The sequence below is a fragment of the Vicugna pacos genome, chromosome 2 (assembly GCF_048564905.1).
Source record: "Vicugna pacos chromosome 2, VicPac4, whole genome shotgun sequence".
In the NCBI taxonomy this organism is placed as follows: Eukaryota; Metazoa; Chordata; class Mammalia; order Artiodactyla; family Camelidae; genus Vicugna; species Vicugna pacos.
In genome coordinates this window covers 55,304,130-55,324,814 of record NC_132988.1, presented here as the reverse complement: position 1 = coordinate 55,324,814, position 20,685 = coordinate 55,304,130, and the positions used below count along the sequence as shown (strand labels likewise).

General features: G+C 35.5%; 1 protein-coding gene across 3 annotated transcripts in view; it reads left to right on the top strand.

The window, feature by feature from the left end:
• PDLIM5 (PDZ and LIM domain 5) overlaps positions 1 to 20,685 on the top strand; it is a 183,618-nt gene that overhangs the window by 48,787 nt on the left and 114,146 nt on the right. For all 3 annotated transcript variants that reach the window (XM_006208955.4, XM_006208951.4, XM_072940363.1), the window contains exon 3: positions 7,255 to 7,406. In XM_006208955.4, coding sequence (XP_006209017.1) covers positions 7,255 to 7,406 — 152 coding nt within the window. The remainder of the gene's footprint in view (positions 1 to 7,254; positions 7,407 to 20,685) is intronic.

The following is a 20,685-nucleotide window of genomic DNA, read 5'->3' as shown; positions in this document are numbered from 1 at the left end:
GTTAAATAGTAGAAAAGAGTAGATGAGGGAATTTCTTAGAATTCGGTATTGAATGTAGTGCCTTGTTGGAATAGACCCTTAAATATTAGTGATTTTATGCTATGAACATTTTAAAAGTTTAAAAGTGAGTCACCATTTTTTTAAGCTACACTTATCTACCATTAGCATGTGAAATCATGATTCTGCACCACTTTGGATAAGTATTAATTCTGTTTTAAATTCTTAAATTTTCTTGATGCTAAAGGAGTTTTTCTTTTTTTCTAAACGTCTTTAGCTTGTGGGTTTTGAAAGGCTTGTGATTTGTTTCCCATCATTGAACTATGCTGGCACTAGTGGTTTAGGAACCACACTTTGAGAAACACTATTCTAAGGTTTCATTAAATCATTAGGTCTTAACATTTTTTTGGTCATAGATGCCTTTGAGAATTTGGGGAAAGCTATGGACAGACTCAATGGAAAATACATGTATATTTGCATACAGTTTGCTTACAATTTCAGAGAGGATGTAATCTTATCACTGAGAAGAACCTCACAAGAAGGAGAGGTTGAAATGTGTGAATTTCAGTGCTAATCTGTTCGTAGGTAAACTGGATGTGACCAATGCATTTTGAACCTTTGTAACTTTCTGTGACATTTCTTACCATCTTCCTTATTATTATAGAGTGGACTACATTGAAACACTGATTTCTCTGTAAGTAGCAAATTTGATTTTGAGATGTTTGTGAATGTTCTCTTTTTTTTTTTTAACAAACCACTATACCTTTCACATTTCTGGTAGAATTATCTTCACACATTAACTACAGAACACATTAAATCTTTGGGCTTAAACACATGGATTAACTATAAAATGAAAATGTTATGTGGCATCTTAATAGTGAATTACAGTTTAAAAAGGAGTGTTTATTTTATTAGGACACTGGTAGAGAAGAATAAAGATGTTATTTCAATTAAGAGAGACCCATCAAGAAATCCATTTAAATTAGAATAGGCATTTTAGCAGAACAAACATATGTCTGTACTAGGTAGCTCAGTGACTACATAAGAAAAGAGGCATAATCACCCTCTTCCGTTTGGTTTTATAAGGCATAATGACACATACTTTGAGGTATTCTCTTCATTGCTACCATATAAGGTGTATTTTCAGACTTTTGGGTAAAGCTGATTACAGTTTGACTCATAAGCTAAAAAATAAGGCACATAGTTAAAGTAACCAGTGCTCATATGAATCAGAATTTTACCAACATACAGAGACATCAGTGATTGCTGGGTTTTTTTCACCATTCTAAACTACAGAAAGCCAAGTCATTTTCTTTCACAGAAAAAGATGTTAAAATGAATTCAAAGTAGCCTCATTTTAAAGGAGCACGTTCACATTAGACATCCAGGCCTGAGACTGACATTTTGTATGTAGTTGAGGTGTATTATTGGCTGGTCGAGGCACTAACATATAACCATAATAACCATATACAGTGCAAGACAGAGCACCTTTAATGCAGGGCAGACTGATAAGCACTGGAGTGGTAGTAAGTAAGTTGAGATGTGGAAAAAAGCTTTAAAGGATATGGCTGAAAAAAAATAGTTCTTCTTAGATGTTCTTCTGCTCGCGTTACTGGCTAAAAACTGACCATTTTTATTTATTTGTGATATTTCTTAGTGATCGAGTAACATTCATCGCTGGGCAGGAAAAAGCAAGTTCTGTGAGTCCTTTCTTTTGGAGTAACGCTCAGATAGTTTTAGGCATTTTTGGGGGGGTAGTAGTGCAAAAAATCACATTATATTATTGTTATTATTATTGTTGTTGTTGTTGTTGTTATTATTATTATTATTTTGTTTTTGTTTCCCATACAGTATTCTGGGAAATATGTGGGAGATAAACAGCTAGATATCTGGATTCAAATTTTTTATTCTACAGTAGGTACTACTAGTAGGTACTAAAATATGTTTTAAATCAAAATTAAAGATGGTCTATTAATTAGGTATTTTTTAAAAATAAGATTTGTCTCTGTGCTTTCCTCTGCCTCAAGAAGATCCTGTTGGTCAAATTGGTATAGTGTTTTTAGAAATGTATTTTTCCAAATTTTGGTAATGGCACTGTTAGAAAAACAATAGCTTTTATTTTCCCATGGTTTAGTTCCCATGGTTTTCGGACATGGGAAATTTCTGTTAGTGTCTCTTTCTGTAGCTGTCATATTTATGTGTTCCTTTTTTACATTTACTAAGCCTGATGGCATTCCTGTCATACCCATGGTGTCAGGGTCACACATTTCCAAACATTCCACATTTGTTGAAAGTATGCAGAAGGGTGAAAACTGGCATGTTGGCAGTGGCTCATTATATAGGTACCTGTCTCCTGTGTGTTACCCATAGCATGTAATAATGTAATTACTGAAGTGCATTTCTTTTGAAACAGCATAAATTGTTCTCAGTAAGCATCTACTAAAGTGTTATCTATATTATAAAATGATCTCTGTAATATTCTTAGGCACATATATTTTCAATAAATCATTTCTGTTGCTAGCACCTATTTCCTGAGGTTTGTAACTAATGGCTTATTTCCAAGGAAAAACAAATAGAGGTTTTAGTGTGCATATTGAGAATTCCCTATGGTTTGGAAGGATACATTTCATTAGAGAATTCTAAGACAGTGTTGGAGTCACTGCTATGGCTAAACATTTTGCCTCTTTATGAAAAAGTTTCGGGCAATATAGCAGCTGTATTAGATGTTCATTTTATAGAGAAATCTTAAACAGACTTATTTAAAATGATATCTGCCATATTGGGTACTAACTTTTAAAAGCGAAAGCTCTATGATGCTTTCATTGATTTTGTTTGTTTTTTTTTGCTGTGAATTCAATGATTGGTTTGCTTCTGTGATGTATTCTTAAGGTGTAATAGCTTTGGGGAAGGATTAGTGTAAGAGGTATGTCTGTAACTCCTTATGAATCCCAAGAGGTGTGCTTCTTTGTGGATAAGACAGGTTTTCTCTTTAGTGCATCTTTGAGATCCTTGTCTAAGTGGTATGCCATCTTGAGATATTAATATTTTATTTTCAGTGCAGTTTTATAAAGACATAGAGCTACTTTCCTTTTTTGTTAAAAAGTTTCAATAAATACTTTTGGAACCACACATTTGTATGGAGGCTAAGTGTTTGGGAGAAGTTTAGCTATAAATTTTATTGGAGTACATTAAGTTAATGACATGTTTAATGACATATATAAGTATTACTGTAAATTAATTAGCTCTAAATTATAGTTATTAATTATAGTCATTTAGGTTATTTTAGTTATTCAAATCAAAGTATGAGATCGTCTTGCTTCTATAATTAGTTACTATTTTGATGTTTTGCTCAGTTTACATACTATTTTGTGCATGTGCACAGTGATGTACAACACACCCAGAGATGAGGCCTGGACCCTGTACCTGGGACATCTTATGACCCTTTCTTCCCTCATGGCCTTGGTTCCCTATTCTACCCTCTATCCCAGTCCCCTCCTTTGTTCCCTTTGCTGTGTGTTCTCTTGTTATCTTTCCTTCTTGTCCTTTCCTGACCCTCAACTCAAGGCTTCTTCACCCAGTATCACCTTATTGATTCTTACCGTTTGGCCTTTTGGTACAGTGGCAACACGTAACTGCCCTGGGAAGTGGACGTGTGAGGCTGCCATCCTGTGGGAATGGAGTTGGGGAAGTTCAGACTTGAAAAGTGGTCAGCCGGGAAGGAGGACTTGGGAGCTGGGGTTGATTGTGTGCATACCAAGCTCTTTTGATAAGTGAGGAGAAGGTTTAGGCTCAGAGAAGCAGAGGGAGAAGAGGGGTATATGGTCTTCCTTTAAGGAGGGAAGGGAAAAGCCAAGTCAGACCGGTCAGTTTGGAAGTTGTCTTCTCTGCCCTATATGTCCTTGCAGGAGACATCCAGCCTGTGAGAACTGATGGTGTAGAGTGATAATACCAATGACACTGAACATTTACTGTGCATTGTATGGTATGTGTTGTGCCGGTGTTTTATTTAATCTGCTCAACAGCTCTGTGAGGCAGATGGAGTCCTAGTCCCTATTTTCAAGGAGAGAGAGTTGAAGCCTAGAGAGGCCTAGTAAATTCACGGCACACAATTGATAGAGGGCAGAGCATAACGTGAAGTCACGTTTGTCTAACTTCCAAGCCTTCATTCGAAACTGTGTTCTTTCTTGCTGTGTGTGTGTAAGCAAGTTATTTAATCCCTTTGAAGATTTCTTCCCATCTGTAGAGCAGCGTAAAGCTAACTGATAGTGGTAAAGGGTGGTAACAGGCCTCCCAGGATCCCTCACGTACTCTTGGTGCTCAGTAGATAGTCCTAATAACTTTTTCTGTGTCATTTCTTTCTCAGGGAAGAAAAAGACTATGTGAGAGGAGATACTCATCTGAAATAACTGGAGAAAATTTACCTTTGGGTATTTCCTAGTCAAAGTAAGATGGGGGAAGCCCAAGTCTATGATGCCATTTTCTCTTACATCCTCTCCGACGTCTCTCTGTTTGTCTGTCTCACACACACACACACACTCACTCACATACACACAGTCTGCGCATCCACTTACTGAAGACTGGACTTCCTTTTCAAGAGAAAACGTCTTACAATCCGTAATTACAGATTAAAGGGTTAATATGCATCCATAGGGGTGAATTTTAGTCCCAAGGGCAGGTGATTGATATTAGATCCTTTCTTATCTAAGTTAATGGGGTGGCTCAGTAAAGATACCATTCTTTTGAAGAGCATACATTTTCCTTGTTTACCTTCATTTCTGCATCAGTAAACAGAAGCTCAGAGGTAGTTCCAACAACTGCAGCCATGCCTGCTTGCAGCTTAAGTGAGACCACAAAGCAGTGTTTTTAAAGAAGCATACAGGCAGCTACAATTAAGTATATGAAAAATTGGACAGTAGTACTGAAAAATATATTTAAAGATCAAAGGAGAAGCATTTGCTTGTGATTAGTTTGATTTATACTGAACCTGACCCAGGAGCCTCCCGTGACTGCTTCCTTCCTACACATTGTGCATTTATGAAATACACACACTTACAGCTGTCATATAATATATAAAGATTTGCTGATGACAGAAAGTTATTACTGCTTCAAACAAATGCAGGCTGTTTAGACTTGCAAAAACGAAGGAGAAATGAACTATACAAATAATGAGTGACCTTGTAATCTTTCCTTTGCTGCTCACAACTCATAATAGTGCACATCCTACCCAATTAAGGGGGAAAATTTATCTTTCTATTGAGTGGATGGCTGGAGGAAGTGGTTCTGGGGATAAATGAAGCTCATTGGACTATTTAGGGAGATGCCGTCTTTAACAAGTTTTAAATTTGTTTCTATGCATTGGACCTTTCCCACTGGTGTTAGTTTAGGCTTTTCCTGTTCTCTAGTTTAAATCAAGTGAGTAGAAAGCCTGAGAATTGAGTAATAAAGATGATTAAAGATTTAGAAAAGATGTTAATGTCAAAAACCCAAGACAATTAATATTACAAAGCTCAGGGGAAAAATAACTACACAAAAAGGAGTTTGACGATTTAAATAACAAGAGAGATTTTTCATATGGTGATGGGCATTTTGTTTACATTTCTGACAATTGATTGAGTAAAGGTTGAGAGGTTGAGAGTAAATAGAGTTAAGTTCTTCCTAACTGCCTGTTAGATAAAGTAACCAAGGGGAATTGTTACTTCTTTGGAGATCCTAGGAAAAATATATTAGCTGACTATGCAAAATGGATTTACTTTGTTGTGTTGGAAATATCGTTTAATTTTTGACCTAACTTAGGTCAGTTCAGCCTCATGATTAACTGAAGATTCTCATTTTCAGATTAGAATCTGTTTTTCTCTCTTTGGTGAATTAAGTTTGTTTCTATTAGAATACAGAATTTAGAATGTTAAACTGTTGGATGGACTTAGGACTAGATTACAGGATCATGGGATCAAGAGGAAAATAATTAAGATAGAACTTTATTACATATATTTTAAAATACTGTGTAGGAAGATATATTTATTAAAATATGAAAGTAATGTGTGTGTGTTTGGGAGTAAAGAAAAAGTCTTTAAAAAATAATACCTACATTAAAACATTTTGGTAAAAATGTACTTATCTTAAAAGTTAACTATTTTTAAGAGCACAATTCATTATTTGCATTAAGTATCTTTACCATGTTGTACAACCGTTACACTATCCATTTCCAGAATTTTTTTCATCATCCTAAATAAAAATTCTGTATAAAATCTTTGGTTTTAAGTGTTAGAGAAATATCAGTTATTTTCTTTCTTTTTTGGGCCTAGTTTCGCCTGTCTTCCTACAACCCGGTATTCAGTGTGAGCCACTTGTCCTTGTTGAATTCTGAGCTTGTCATTTGAATTAGAATGAATTAGAACTAGATTTCTTTTGATTTGTACTTGTTCCATGTTTCTGAGTATCTATTAAAATTACATCTATTAAAATTACTTGTTCCATGTTTCTGAGTATCTATTAAAATTAAAATGATGTAATTTTGTAATTTGTTTCCTTCTTTTGGAGCAATGAAATAGATACATGTTGAAGTTTAAGGGAGATCAAACTAAATGTTAATATGTAGAAAATTTCATAGAGAAGGAAAGAAAGATTGGGGATTAAAGACTGTGGTACACAAAGAAGTCTGACTGTCTCAGATACAACTGGTTCCCTTCCGCTCTTGCTAAGTGCCTGGAGCAGGAAGCACATCCAGCGTAGTAGATACCTGGGGCTGTGATCTGAAAGAGTTCAGTTCCCCAAACATTGGATATGAATTGGATGCGACATGAAGGACGTTCAGGATGTTCAGTACATCCTCCTTCTGTATTATTCTTTGTGCTCAAACGAAAATACAGTTGTTTAAAGAGTTTTAAAAATTATTTTAAAAAGAATATTAAATACCCTATTCAGATTATCTTCTTTTTTCCTGCTCAAATGTAATTTTCTTGGCTACTTCTCTTCCGCATTTGTAACAGTCATGCACTCCTGTTACACAGTAGAGAAATGAAGAAATTATCAGAGCTCCTTTCTCAATTATTGTAGATTTTTAGAAAGCAAATAAGAATTTAAGACAATAAATGTTAAAGTCATTTGAATTTTTATTGACCTGTTAACCAAGATAATTTGTGTTACTTTAATAGTATATTAATATACCTTTATGTCTGTATAACAGAAGTATGATTTTCATCTGTGTTTATTCTTTGTTTTTTAGAGAGTGACAGTCCTAATGAAATCTATTTTTTACAGCTGAAAGACGGCGGCAAAGCATCCCAGGCAAATGTAAGAATAGGTGATGTGGTTCTCAGCATTGACGGAATAAGTGCTCATGGAATGACTCATCTTGAAGCCCAGAACAAGATTAAGGGTTGTACAGGCTCTTTGAATATGACCCTGCAAAGGTAAATTGCTTTTTGTTTGGCTCTCAGAGAGAAAACAACACTGAGGAATGTGTTTTCGTGCGTCTGATTCATGGTGTTAACTAAAAAGCAGTTTCTACTGCCATTGTTTCAGGTAGATAAATAAAAAATATAATGGCTTTTAAATTGGGTAATTGAGCAGTGTAAGAATTGGTGATAGCTTTGGATTATACAGCATGTATTCACATACACACAAAAATTGTGTGTATTGTTTCAGGGAATTTAAGAATTCCTGAAATTTCTCAATGGATTGCAGGCTGGGAATTCTTATAGCATAAAACTCTTGGCCTTAATATTCTGGGCAATATACTAGAGGGTATTTTTTTAAGGTATGATTTTTTTTTAATGTCTTTTGCCCCTTTTTCTCCTGGGTAGAAAAATAAAATTTTAATATATGCATTTGAAGTCCAGATTTTCTGAATTTAGTTTGGCTTCAGTTTTAAAATAGCTAATCATCACATTGATTATACTATATCAGGTCTTTTCAGTATCCCAACATATGAACTATATTGATAGCACCTGGATTTCTTGTTAAAAATACTGATAGGAATTAGAATATCTGGAAGTAAGGGCCAAGAATTACATTTTGATAAATTGTCTGTGGTTATTATGAAATATAAAGATTGAACCACTATGGTGTCTTGGGTTGAGGGGAAGGGAGGAGAAAGAGGGAATAGAGGGAGCATGACTGAATGATGGCTCTGAACCTTTAAGTTTATAAGGAGGGTAGCTATCATTTACCAGGTGGTTATGGAGGATTTTAAGCAAGACTTGCTTTTTATAATTACAGAAGTGTTCTCTGTTCTATATGCTTTGGAAAGCACTATTTTCCTCTGAAACATCTTATAGTCTTCCATAAATTATTGTGTGTGTTATAAATCTTTAAGGGAGGAGTAATATATATGGTACTTTCCAAACATTTTTAGCTATGAAACCTTTTTTTCTTGGAGTCTCTCCTGGGACTGTTTAGAGGATATAAACAAAATAAATTATATGTACTTGTCCGGAGGAGTATCAGTTGGGTCTTAGGACAGAATAGGAAATATTTTTGTGAACTTAGACTTACAGATTTACTTTGATGTATCGTGACTTTCTGACCAGTTCCCCTTTGGAGAAATTTGTGTGTGTATGGTGAGTATGTGTGAGTGTGTATATGTGTGTGTGTGTGAAATTTCTTTCAATGGACCATTGAATCAAAGATCATGTATATTTAAGTTTGGAAAGATATTAGCTATACATTGTATTATTTTTTACTGTTTGTTTATAAATTGAAGTATAGTCAGGCTAAAATGTTGTGTCAATTTCTGGTGTATAGCATAACGTTTCAGTCATCCATATACATACATATATTCCTTTTTGTATTCTTTTTCATTATAGGTTACTACAAGATATTGAATAGTGTTCCCTGTGCAATGCAGAAGAAACTTGTTGTTTTATCTATTTTATATATAGTAATTAGTATCTGCAATAGCTATATATTTTAATACATATAAAAGTAATCAATGAGAAAAAAATAACCTTGCTAAAAAGTTCCATTTTGATAGTATCCTTTCATTCTATATATTGAGACATGTAACACAAAAATTGTTACTAGTTAAATGAAGGTAGTCATTTTTGTTGATAGGCATTTTTGCTAAGTATGAATTCTGAAAGGGATCCAAGAAGTCAAGAAGCTTAACTTGTCTAAGATATCAGCAAAACAAACACAGATGATGTTGAGCTGTTTCTGAAATTCGAAAGGGAAAGTTTATGTAGGGTGTAAGCTTTTTTTCTGGGCTGTGTGTCATTTCTTTCATAGTAGCTTACTTGTTTTCACATTGTGCTCCTTATTTTATGATCCAGGACTCAGTATCTTATTTTCTATTGAAAACACTTCTGGGTTCCTAAAGAGTAGATGAAAACCAGATGTTACCCTGTTTGGATGCATTTCTAATTTAAGTAATCTGCTACTGACTCGAGAAGTGTCTTTGAAGCTACTTAAATACAAAATTATAAACATTTGGAGATACTACTTTATCTTGTCTTTATATTTCTGAATATGGATACTCAAGAGACCCAAAATATGAGGGAGAATTTTAGAGTCCTGTTGTCATTTATTGTTACTCTTCTCCAGTTCTTGAACACTTCTTTTGTTAGGTGATGTCAGCCTGAAAGAGAACTGCATTTGTGAGAATTCATGGTATAACATAGACGTTGCTACTGAAGAAATGCTTTTTGCTTTTTATGGAAAAGATAAAACTTTGAACAATTATCTTCAATTCTTCCCTATACTAAGGCCATTCTCTTCTTAAGTCCTCTCTCTTTCTCGTATCAAAGCAAATATTTTTACTCCCACTCATTTCTGAGTTTGAACAACAGCATCCTTAATTGGCCTCCAGTCACCTTACCCTCTTTATCCCACCTCTCACCAACCAGACTGTTCAGCATTCTCCTTCCAAACTGAGTGAACTACAACAGGACTTTCTCTGTGTAACTTTTTCTTCATATACATGTGGTTTTCTTCATGAATAACTAGTACTTTCCTTCATAGACTTGTCTTAGTCCAGTTTCCCGAGAAGCAGGACCTGAGATGGGATTCACATACAATTGATAGATCAACAGAGGTCTTTCAAATGTTACTTTCAAGGGAGTGAGTGAAGCAGGATTGGGAAGAAGAAACTGAGATGAGCAGGATTGTGGTTTCAGGGGATGTTTCGCCTTAGCTTCACCCAGGAGGGAACTTGGCAACAAAATTGTACCATTGAGTCTGTCTTACCTCGAGGCAAAGGAACTGGGCTTTTGTCCCCCTTCCTACATTCCTTAGTCTTTGGCTACCAGCTATTCTGGAAATACATGTGTGTATGCACGCATGCACACGCGCATGTGCAGGGGAAGGCTAGGAGGTAGCTTCTGCTGCTTCCACAGCAGAAGTTGCTGGTGTGAACCATTAGCAGCAATACAGGGAGCACCTTGAGGATGGATGTGCCAAGCCAGTAGAAGAGTTCTAGGGGACCCAGACTGGGTACCCATAGTATGTGCTGTGAGATTCCATCCAGACTGGAGTCCCTTGCTCGGAGGAGCAGACTCTCTGCGACCAAGGCCCACTCAGATTGTTCTCCACAGATTATCGCTGCTCATCAGTGGACACCATATTTCTGTTTAAGATATCTTACTGTCTCTCACATGCCTTTTTGTCCTCTTATGAAAATCTGCTTCATCTGGAATGCCTACCCACCTCTTCACTGCCAGTTCATGCCTCCATTCCGCAAACTCCTCATCATCTACCCATACTCTTTCCTTACCCATTTTCCCCCTTTGAACTCTTATGACAAGTTTATACTATTCAGCTCAGCATTTAATTATACACTAGGTATAACTAGGAATAATAAGGCAGATTCCATGAGTCATATACAAATAAACCTAATTAGTTAATAATCATACCTAATACTGCCTATGTAGTTAACTAATTACTTCATGTACATTAGCTCTGTTTCACCAACTAGACTCCTTGAAAGCAAAGACCATGTTTTTTTGTACTATTTATATTTGACAACATCTTGTATAGTCTTGTGTTTTTAGTGTCCAATAAATGTTTGATGGGCACCAGCATTATTTCTCAGACTTGGCATCACTGATTTATTCCACAAATATTTTTTGAGCTATTACTGTGCCAGGCACTGTTGTAGGTGCTGGGGACACAACAGTGAACAAAACAGACAAAATCCCTGCCCTCCTGGTGCTGACCTTTTAGTGAGCAGAAACAGATAATACACAAGTAAGTAAAAACGTATGGGATGTCACATGGTGATAAGTGCTATGGGGAAAAATAAATCATCTAAGGGCCATAGAGAATGCAGGGGTAGGAGACAGCAATTTAAGGTAGAGTGGTCAGGAAAGACTCAGTGAGAAGGTTGCTGGATCCCCGGGTCCCAAGTGTCCCAGGCGGAGGAAAGAGCTGGTGCAGTGGCCCCGTTGGGAAGACCAGTGTGCCTGGAGCAGAGTGAGTGAAGGCAGAGGGGTAAGAAGTGAGGTCAGAGAGGGAGGGAGCAGGGAGTGGGTAGGGAAGGGACAGAACTTGTAGAGCCTTGTGGGGCACTGTAATGTTTGTAATAAAATTTAAGTTTTCCTGGGCCTATAAAAAGTCGTGAGAACACCTTGGAGCGTTGTAGCTGCTTGGCCAGATCTGCGGTAGGATTTGGGAGAGAAAAGACATCATTATTGGAAAGAGGGGCTAAAGGAGGAGCATGCCAAGCTGCTCCCCAGTCTTTCTTTCTCATAGGATTAATCTCAGTTTAAAAATTATTTAGGTTTCATCATTTTTATTATTCATTTTTTTTTGTATATTCATTTTTTATTGAAGTATAGTCTTGCTAGCGGTGCACTGCCTTTTCCTTCTAGTAGAAGTGCTGGGTGATTACCACTTCTGCTCATCTCCACCCAGGAATCCCCAGGGGGAGACTATAAGAGAAAACCCATCCTTGTTTTTGAAATGAAAGTTACCAGCAATTTTGTTTTGTGAAATTGTTTTGGTATTAAGTACTATTGTTATATGTCTGTTCGTTAAATATGTATATTTAATTGATCTCCTCTTTAAGCCCAACCTCAATATCCTAAAGTAGGATTTAAATAAGAAAAAGTTAGATAAAGAAACTTGCTTGAGTAGGGTTATTTTGTACTGTTTTTTCTATCTAGTCTAATTTGGGGCTATGTAATAAAGCAAACACACTCTCTCATTGATATCCTAAAAATATAAGACTTGTCTCATTGAATCCTAGTATCTAATGAATATAGAAGTGTGGAAGTTTTCATTTTGATTTGTCTTTTATCCTTGGAAAGGATGGGAAAGCATTTTTTTTTCCCCTGAAACTGGCACTGATTCTAAGTATACTACAACTGGACACTGAAAAATTCTATTTGAAATTATTTTTCCTTTTGGGAGAATTAGGCAGATAGCAGTGTGCTTATTTTTAAATATCATTTGCATTTTGCCTATGCTTTTGATCCAAGTCAAAGTGGATCATTTAAAAAGTTGCATTATTTCAGCTAATAAGAGAAGAAAACTACTTTCTAAAGCTTTGATGTCTTGTAGCTCTATTAATTATCTTAGAGTTGAACCTGTGAATAAGATTTTTAACTTTCATTTTATTTCAGTAATTCTCTGAATAACATAGATAAACCTGCTACTAACTTACTGTATGAATTGGGGTAAGTCACTAAACTTCCAGGCCTTCATTTTCCTGACTGTAAAACGAGGTTAGGACTAATTTCTTAGTTGCCTTGAATTCTGGTTCTCTTGTTGTGGTTTTTCAGCTGTAAATGGATAAGTTCCCTAGAGCTTGCTGTTAGATCAAACTAACTTAAGTCTGCTTGTTTTGGCTTTGAGAATCAGGAAATTTGACTTTTTCCATTGGAGTTATCTTAAACTGTGCCAGGTTAGCAGAGTGACTTGTACTACTCTGCTGACTTTAAGGTGAAAGGTAGGTCAGAATGATATTCAAACAGCACTTAATCATTAAAAAATACTTTATGTTATAATCTGTCCTTATTTAATATTTTTAAAATAATCCTCTCAGAATCACAGGGACTATGTATAATTTTTCTAATCTTTCTTGTTTTTTTCATTATTGGTAGTGGCATGTCTGTGTTTTTTTTTTTTTTTTTGGTTCCTTAAACTTCATTTAGTGTATAACTTGTTATGATTGGAAGTGAAAGATACAGAAGGATTGAGTTTTGAAAAATATTGATGTACTCTCTTTCAGCCTCCTGCTTCTTCCTCATCCTTGAAGCTACAAAAAAAAATTGTCAGAGGTCCAGTAACTACAACTAATGAATGACAGAGTGAAATAATTTAATAGGCACTTTGAGTTACAAGAAAAAAGAAAAAGTAGCTGTTGTACCAGACTGAAGCTATTAGGCGTCTTTTGTTTCATTTTAATGGATTGCTTAACATCCTATGACTGTTAACTTTAATGGGTTCAACTCTGCTCTTTTTTCACTAGTATAGAGGCAAGATTTCAGAAAGTTTTTATTTTTTTAATCGGAGGTTTTGGTTCTCTATCTGGGATGTTTCTTTTCATGTGAATTAAAAGACATTTAGTTTGATTATCTTTTCTTTTAATTGGAGTTTCACATTATCCCACCTCTGGTTCCTTTTTTCCCTTTGGTATTTCACATGCTTTTTGAATGTCTTTTCTGCAATTTAGGTTTTATTGGTTTTTCTTGTTTGTTTTTTGCTTGTTTGTGTTGGTTTTAATCTTATTTTTTAATTCTTTGTTTGGAGGATAACTTTTTCAGAAGGACTGTCTGATTAATCTACCCTCCTCCTCATCATTAAAATTAGAAGTGCTGCTTAGGAAGAAAGTGGAAGAGGACAAGCACACATTGACATCTCTTTAGCGCAAGTCTTTTTTTTTTTAATAAGAGTGTAGTTGATTTATAATGTGTTAGTTCCTGGTATACAGCATAGTGGTTCAGTTGTATGTATATATGTGTGTGTGTCTGTGTGTGTATTTATATTCAAACAGCACTTTTTCATATTCTTTTTCCTTATAGGTTACTACAAGATATTGAATATAGTTCCCTGTGGTATACAGTAGAAACTTGTTGTTTATCTATTTTATATATACTAGTTAGTATCTGCAAATCTCGAACTCCCAATTTATCTCTTCCTTCCCCCTTCCCCCTCTGGTAACCAGAAGTCTGTTTTCTGTGTCTGTAAGTCTGTTTCTGTTTCATAAATAAGTTAATTTGTGTTTTTTGGATTCCACATATAAGTGATATCATATAATATTTGTCTTTCTCTGTCTGACTTACTTCACTTAGTATGATAATCTCTAGGTCCATTTGTGTTGCAGCAAATGGCATTATTTCATTCTTTTTTATGGCTGAGTAGTTTTTATGCAGGTCTTTTCACATATCTCACTTAATCCTTTTATCAGTCCATTGAGGAAGCAGTTAACATACCCATTTTCCAGATGATTATTTTATGGCTTTGAGAGTTTATGTGACTTGCCTAACAAACCCAGATCAGTTCAAAGACTGCCCTCCCCTCTTCCTTTGCTGTAACAAGGGCCTTAGTGACTATAGACTCCTAATAAAATTTGGTAAGACAGGATAGTAATTTAATAGGGGTTACTCCTTGATTCTTTTACTTTTAAGCAACAGCATCTCTTTTCATTTTCACTCTCACCTTTCAGTATTCCATAATAAATATTATACCTAAATTATTTTCTGTGTGCTTCGTAGACCTTATATATTAGAATAAAAGTAAAAGAAAATAAGGAGGCTCAATAGATGAGTGGGCTGCTAGGTAGAAGCCTTCATTTGGATACTGTCTTGTATATATGGTTGCTTGTCCTAAATCAAAATGTCATTTTTAATTCCCCCCCCGAAGTTTATAAGCTTGTTGACTATAGTATTTGCTAGCTTATTTCTATATTAAAGTTTGAAAACTTTTTTCTTCAGATGACTCTGTCTGTGCATTCCATGAGTAACTAAGGATTCACAAATTTTAAAAAAGTATGTTTTTAAGACTTCTTGCTCAATATGACACTGACTGGAAAAAATGCTGAAACTGCCTATCAGCAGACCTACAAGGGAATTATTTATCTTTTATCTCTTCTTCTTCAATTCACTAGGGATAAAGACTGTTGAAAACGGATTTGAAGACTCAAATTAGTGCATCATTTTTGATAGTCTGTAGCAACCTGGCAATAACAGATTTGGTAAATATGGGTTTGTCAGAGTATATTTTGCATTTTGAAATTCTTGCCTTTGAACTTTACAGCTTGAAAGTGCTTTTTTTTTTTTTAACATTAGAGTCTTATTGATTTATCTGAAGGAAAAAATATTTCATTCTGTAATCCTTTGAGTTAAAATAATCCTAGAGAATAATACATTTAAAGACCTGTTTAATTTTGAAGCTTTAATGTAAATTCTTAATATGTAGAATATTTTTGTATGTGTTTAATTTTTAAATAGGCCATGAAATAGAGATAGAAAGGAGGAGATTGGTAGTAAAACTGGCTTTGAAATTAGGACAACTTGGTACAAACCTTGGTTCCACCACTTTCTAGCTGTGTGAGCGTAGGCACGTTATATAACTGAGTTTGTTAGCCATTTTTAAGTGGGCAAAGTAATAACTCCCTTCTAGGGCTATTATAAAGGTTAGATGAAATAATAAATGTAAAAAACCTAGGACATAATGTAGATAAGTTTTCTCTCCTTTCTTCCTGTTTCTCTCTTCAGTATAAGTGAGTGTTAATACAGTGTCCATTGTAAAGTTACTTCCAGGAGATTGTATTTATTTTGTTTCTTAGCAACAAAATGGGTGTGACTGGAGGGAAATAGGGAGAAAATGAGAGGGCCGTCTGGTAGGTGGTTATCTTCGAAAGTCAGAAAGATGATGATTCAAGTGTTAGAAGAAAGGATTGTTTATAGTCAAGTGAGTGGTTTTTGATCATACAATTGTAATTAAAGCTTTTTTAAAGCATGCAGTGGATACAGATATTATGCTTAGTGCTAGCTAACTACTGCCTTCGTTCAAGAACTATCTCAACCAGTAATTTATGGCAGAGAAGAGAAACCGGTATGCACCTAGTCTTGTTTATTCTGCTAATTCCTCTTGTTCTCCATAGAGGAACAATGCAGATATAGTTCTCTCTTACTCTGGGTTAAGCCAGAAAGACAAACAACAAAAAAAGTTTTTTCTGTCACTCTCCTGTCCAAATTCATGTGTATTCCCTTTAATTTCCTGTGTGACATTAATATCAAGTTAAATTTCTAACTGTTGGATTGTGTTTTTATGATGCTTTTAGAAATAATTTTCTCTTGTAGCCTTTTATCAACACTATCATTACTTAAGTTTAATTGGAAAATCTCATAATGTTCCAAATTTTTGAAAATTGGACTTCTTCAGATTTACCTTATGACCAGGTGCCATAAGGGGTGGATATAAAGAGAGTGATTTATTTATTTATTTTTAATTTAAAAAAAAAACCTTTTTTGGGGGGTGGGTGATTAGGTTTATTATTTATTTTTAGTGAAGGTGCTAGGGATTGAAACAGGACCTCGTGCATGCTAAGCGCCCACTCTACCACTGCTCTACCCTTCCCCACTAAGAGAGTAATTTATGATTGGGATATTTATTGAGATAGGGAGAGACAGAAACTGCTACAGAGGTTCAAAGAGGGGAAGATCCTTTTCAGATGGAAAGGCTTCTTATAGGTGCTGAATCTCGGGCTCAGCTTTGATGAGAAGACTGTCTCAGTTGGAGACGGCCAGTCCTCAAGGGTCTGTTCAGACGAGCATGTTAACCATCAAAAGTGGAGATAAGAATGAAAGGAAAGTTAGTTTTGAATAATGCTTTGCAGAGTCTTAGGCACTGAGATGTTGAAAGTTTTGATCAGAAAAGTGACATTTTCAGGAAAGTGTTTAATGAGACTGCTTGGAGGAAGGTAGACACCAGAGGCAGGGAGACTAGTCTGACAAGTATTGCGGCAACGTGGGGCTTGAGGGCCTGAAATGGAAAGCAGAGGAGAAATGGGAGGAATTAGAATCTGTGAACAGTAATTCGAAAGGCCACAGTAGTGGTGTGAATATGAGGAAAGAGCCAAAGAAGGCTCATGTTTTCAGCCTGCTGGACCCGGGCTCCATTCTCCTGTCACCTTCTCCCGGCTCCTTGACTCCCTGGAGCCATGGTTCTGCTCTGCTTTACACTTGAGTGTCTCACAGATTCCTCAAACTCAGTATGGTCAGAAACTGAGCTCTCCACCTTGTCTCACCAGTTTGCATCTCCAGCTGCACTTATCTTGTTGAAGCGCCCACCACCCACCCTGTTACCCAGATGAGGAGGACTCATTCCTTGTCTGAACCTCCCACATTCATCTCTAACCACCTGTTAGTACACTTTGTATGTATCTCAAACCAGACTATGAATAGAATAGAATAAAGTAGCCAGGCCTCAGGGTATGGAGGTGGGGAAGCGTAGCTCCCAGTGATAATGGGAGTAATGTGTAAGATCCATTTGTTGGACAAATGCTAATCGGACATTTACTGTGCTGGTTATTGGGGATGGAAAGGAAGCCCTCACACCTGCCCTCAAGGAGCGCACACTGTGGAGCCCTGGTTTCTAACCTTAAATAAGGACCTTGTTTTAATATCAAACATTTCCTGGGCAACCCTTTGCCCACTACATTAAGATAATAATTGTATTTTAAGAAACTGCAGACTTCATACCTATTGTACTGCACTTTTAAATGAGGAAGATTTTTTATATTTACGTACAAGAATTTACATTTATTTAAAAATCCAAACATATACATGATCTAAGCAGACTTTAAACAGTGTTTAGTGTAGAAATGAATTCATGAATCATTTGTGACTGCTTCGAACTGTGTGCTTGTTACCTCCAGCTGCTTCAAGCATCCTTCACAAATTGGGAACCACTGGCCAAGAAACATTTTAAGCCATCTGAAAGTAGATCCATAGGTAAGATGAGACAGAGGAGAGAGAGTTTGAGGGTGGTCAGGGAAACAAGAAAGAAAGGCAGAGATCGCAGGGCAGCAATTGAAGAATGAGAGTAACCTGGGAAGATTCTCCTGGTCACATCTGCTTGTTAGTGGATTAAAAAGACCATGGTTCTACAACATTAGATTCTACCAAATTTACCTTCATTATCATTTTAAGAAAAAGCCTAATTTCAGAGTTTAAAACGAGAGGCATATGTCGTATTTCCTAGTATAAAATGGAATATCTGAGGAAGATGTAACATGCACGCTGAGTTAAATGGCCAGAATATCACACCCTGCTTTTGAAAGGAAGAAATAATACTCTGTTTTTACATACTCCAGTGCCTATCACTCCAGGGGATGTAGAAATAACTCAATAAATAGTCACTGCCCTGAGTTGTAGAGACTGTTACTTTAAAAAATACGGTAATTTTTGCTATGTTTGCCTGATACGTTTAGAAATAATTAAGAAGTTATTAGTGAGATTGAGTGACAAACTGGTCATTCTTGAGTGTTTGATGGCAGTAATCTCCTCGGAATTTCAAATAAACCTTGTGTCCATAGCATTGAGAGCTTTTGAAAGAATTGAAATTCAAGTCATTCCCAACTGTTTCCAGTAACTGTTGTTGCTATTAAGGTCTCAAAGCCTGAAATAGCTTGGGCTTTATGTGATTTGGAAAGTAAACGGGAGTGATTGACTGTGCAGAACACAAGCGGCAAAGTATTTATACTGTTGAAGTTTGCAGCTTATTTCTTCTTTCACATATCTTAAAGGCTGTATTTTCATAATAAACCAGCTTTATAAATAGATTTCTAAATGGTACTAGTCCCAATAATTTCTTTTATCAAGTACTATCGCTATTAACAATCTTTCTTTGAAATTTAAAACGTATAAAAATAGCCTCTCATTCATCTATTTTTTGTATATATGAATTTTAATTTCTTGTGTTATATACAGCAAGAGTTCCTTTTTGCATTACAATAAAAACCATAGGTGATAGTCTTGAATTCAGTGACCTCTTAAAATTGAGTCTGCCTTTATCTTGACTGTTTTGGCTGACATTTATAGTATTGTTTTCCTGTGTAATTCACCCTATTACAATGAATATGAGGGACTTTCCAGATTCTTTTGTTTTACTGGAATTTTGTTACATGGACCGTGCTTTGAAATAATGGATTATTTATTAGTTCAGAATGTTTTTGTTATCCTGAGGATATGTTTGGTTACTAAATTATTCTTAAAACTATGAAAAGTATTTTTGTATTTGAAAGATAAGCTGGTTAATTGCCTCCTTCAAACTAGGATTTTAATCTTTTTGACACACTGAAATATAGAGCAATATCTCTTTTCCAGATTTTATGGATTCTATAGTGTTTGTGTAGATTTCTTTTTCTAATGAGAAACCTGTTTGTTTTAGTAAGGCAAAGAATTATCTCCAAGGCATCAAAGTGAATTTGTCCTTAATTGAAACTTTGCTGTGATGTTTTTGATTTTTACATGTAACTATTTACAGCTGAAATAATTTTATAATTATGCAGAAGAGAGTCCATTTTTTTTATACCTTTAAAGAGCTTATACTGGTTATAGCAATATTCATGTTTCCAAGGACTTTAGATAACAGTTTTTCTTCTCAGATATCTGATGGGAAAAGTGTCAAAATTGCTAGGGATGGAATTTCAATCTTGTTTTTTTTAGCACACAGTAGGAAATTAGTAAGTAAAGCATATTAAAGAAAAAGAAACTAGAATTTTAAATTCTTGTTCCAGCAATACACTGAGCCTGGAGCTTTATATACTTCAGTTGTTGAATCTTCACAGCTGTTCGACAGTCTCCCTCTGCTTTACAAAAAAGTGAAGCAAGTGCTTCAGAGTCACACAACTTGTAACTAAGGCAGAAGTCAAGCTCAGATCTGTTTCCCTCTTACTATAATGATTTTTCGATAACATCACACTGTCTCTTGAAACAAAGGAATTTTAAATAAATTTTTATTGTACAGTCATCCTAATACCTGTTGTCTAGAAGTTCATTTTGCTTTTCCAATACACCACAATAAGAATTTTTGCCATCAAATTTGTTCCATAGGAGGCACAGAAAGAGGTAAATTGTGGAGACATTTGTTTGATATTTCAGTAAATTTGAAATTCTGTGAAAAATACTAGCAATGAGTTAATGCTCTTTGAAAAATTTGCTTTTGTAGAAGCTCACAAAATATTCTAGCAGTAATATTACCTCACTCATTCCTCTAGCAGCTCCAATTCTCCAAATAAATTAAAGCAGCTTTAGTATCTTCATCTGTGAAGCATTTTTTCAGTTGAATTAAAATGCATGGTTAAGTTCAAGTATAGAGAACAGGTGTCATAAATTCATAGCATTTTAGGGTTTGAAGCAACGCCAGCCATCAACCTGTATAGTACTTAGTCCAACTACATTGTTTGTCTCTGGACTTAAAATTTTCTTTTTGATCTATGTAAAAAGTACCTACTGTGACCACTCTGACAGTCGTGACACTGGATTGAAGTTGTGCAGCAGAGGAGAAGGATAGGTGTCAGCCTGTGAGCTTAACCTTCTCATCCCGCATGTCTTTCACCCTGCTCTACTCTTCTCCATCTGTTTTGTGGTCTAATTACAATGTTCTTTTAGATGTCTTATCATATACCGAGAGTGGGAAATATGTTGGATTTAATGGTAGATTGGTTTATAGGAAATACCAAAACTGTTACAGAAACAACATGTTTCCTGTTTTCTCTCATCTTTTCTCCTACTTTCTTTTAAG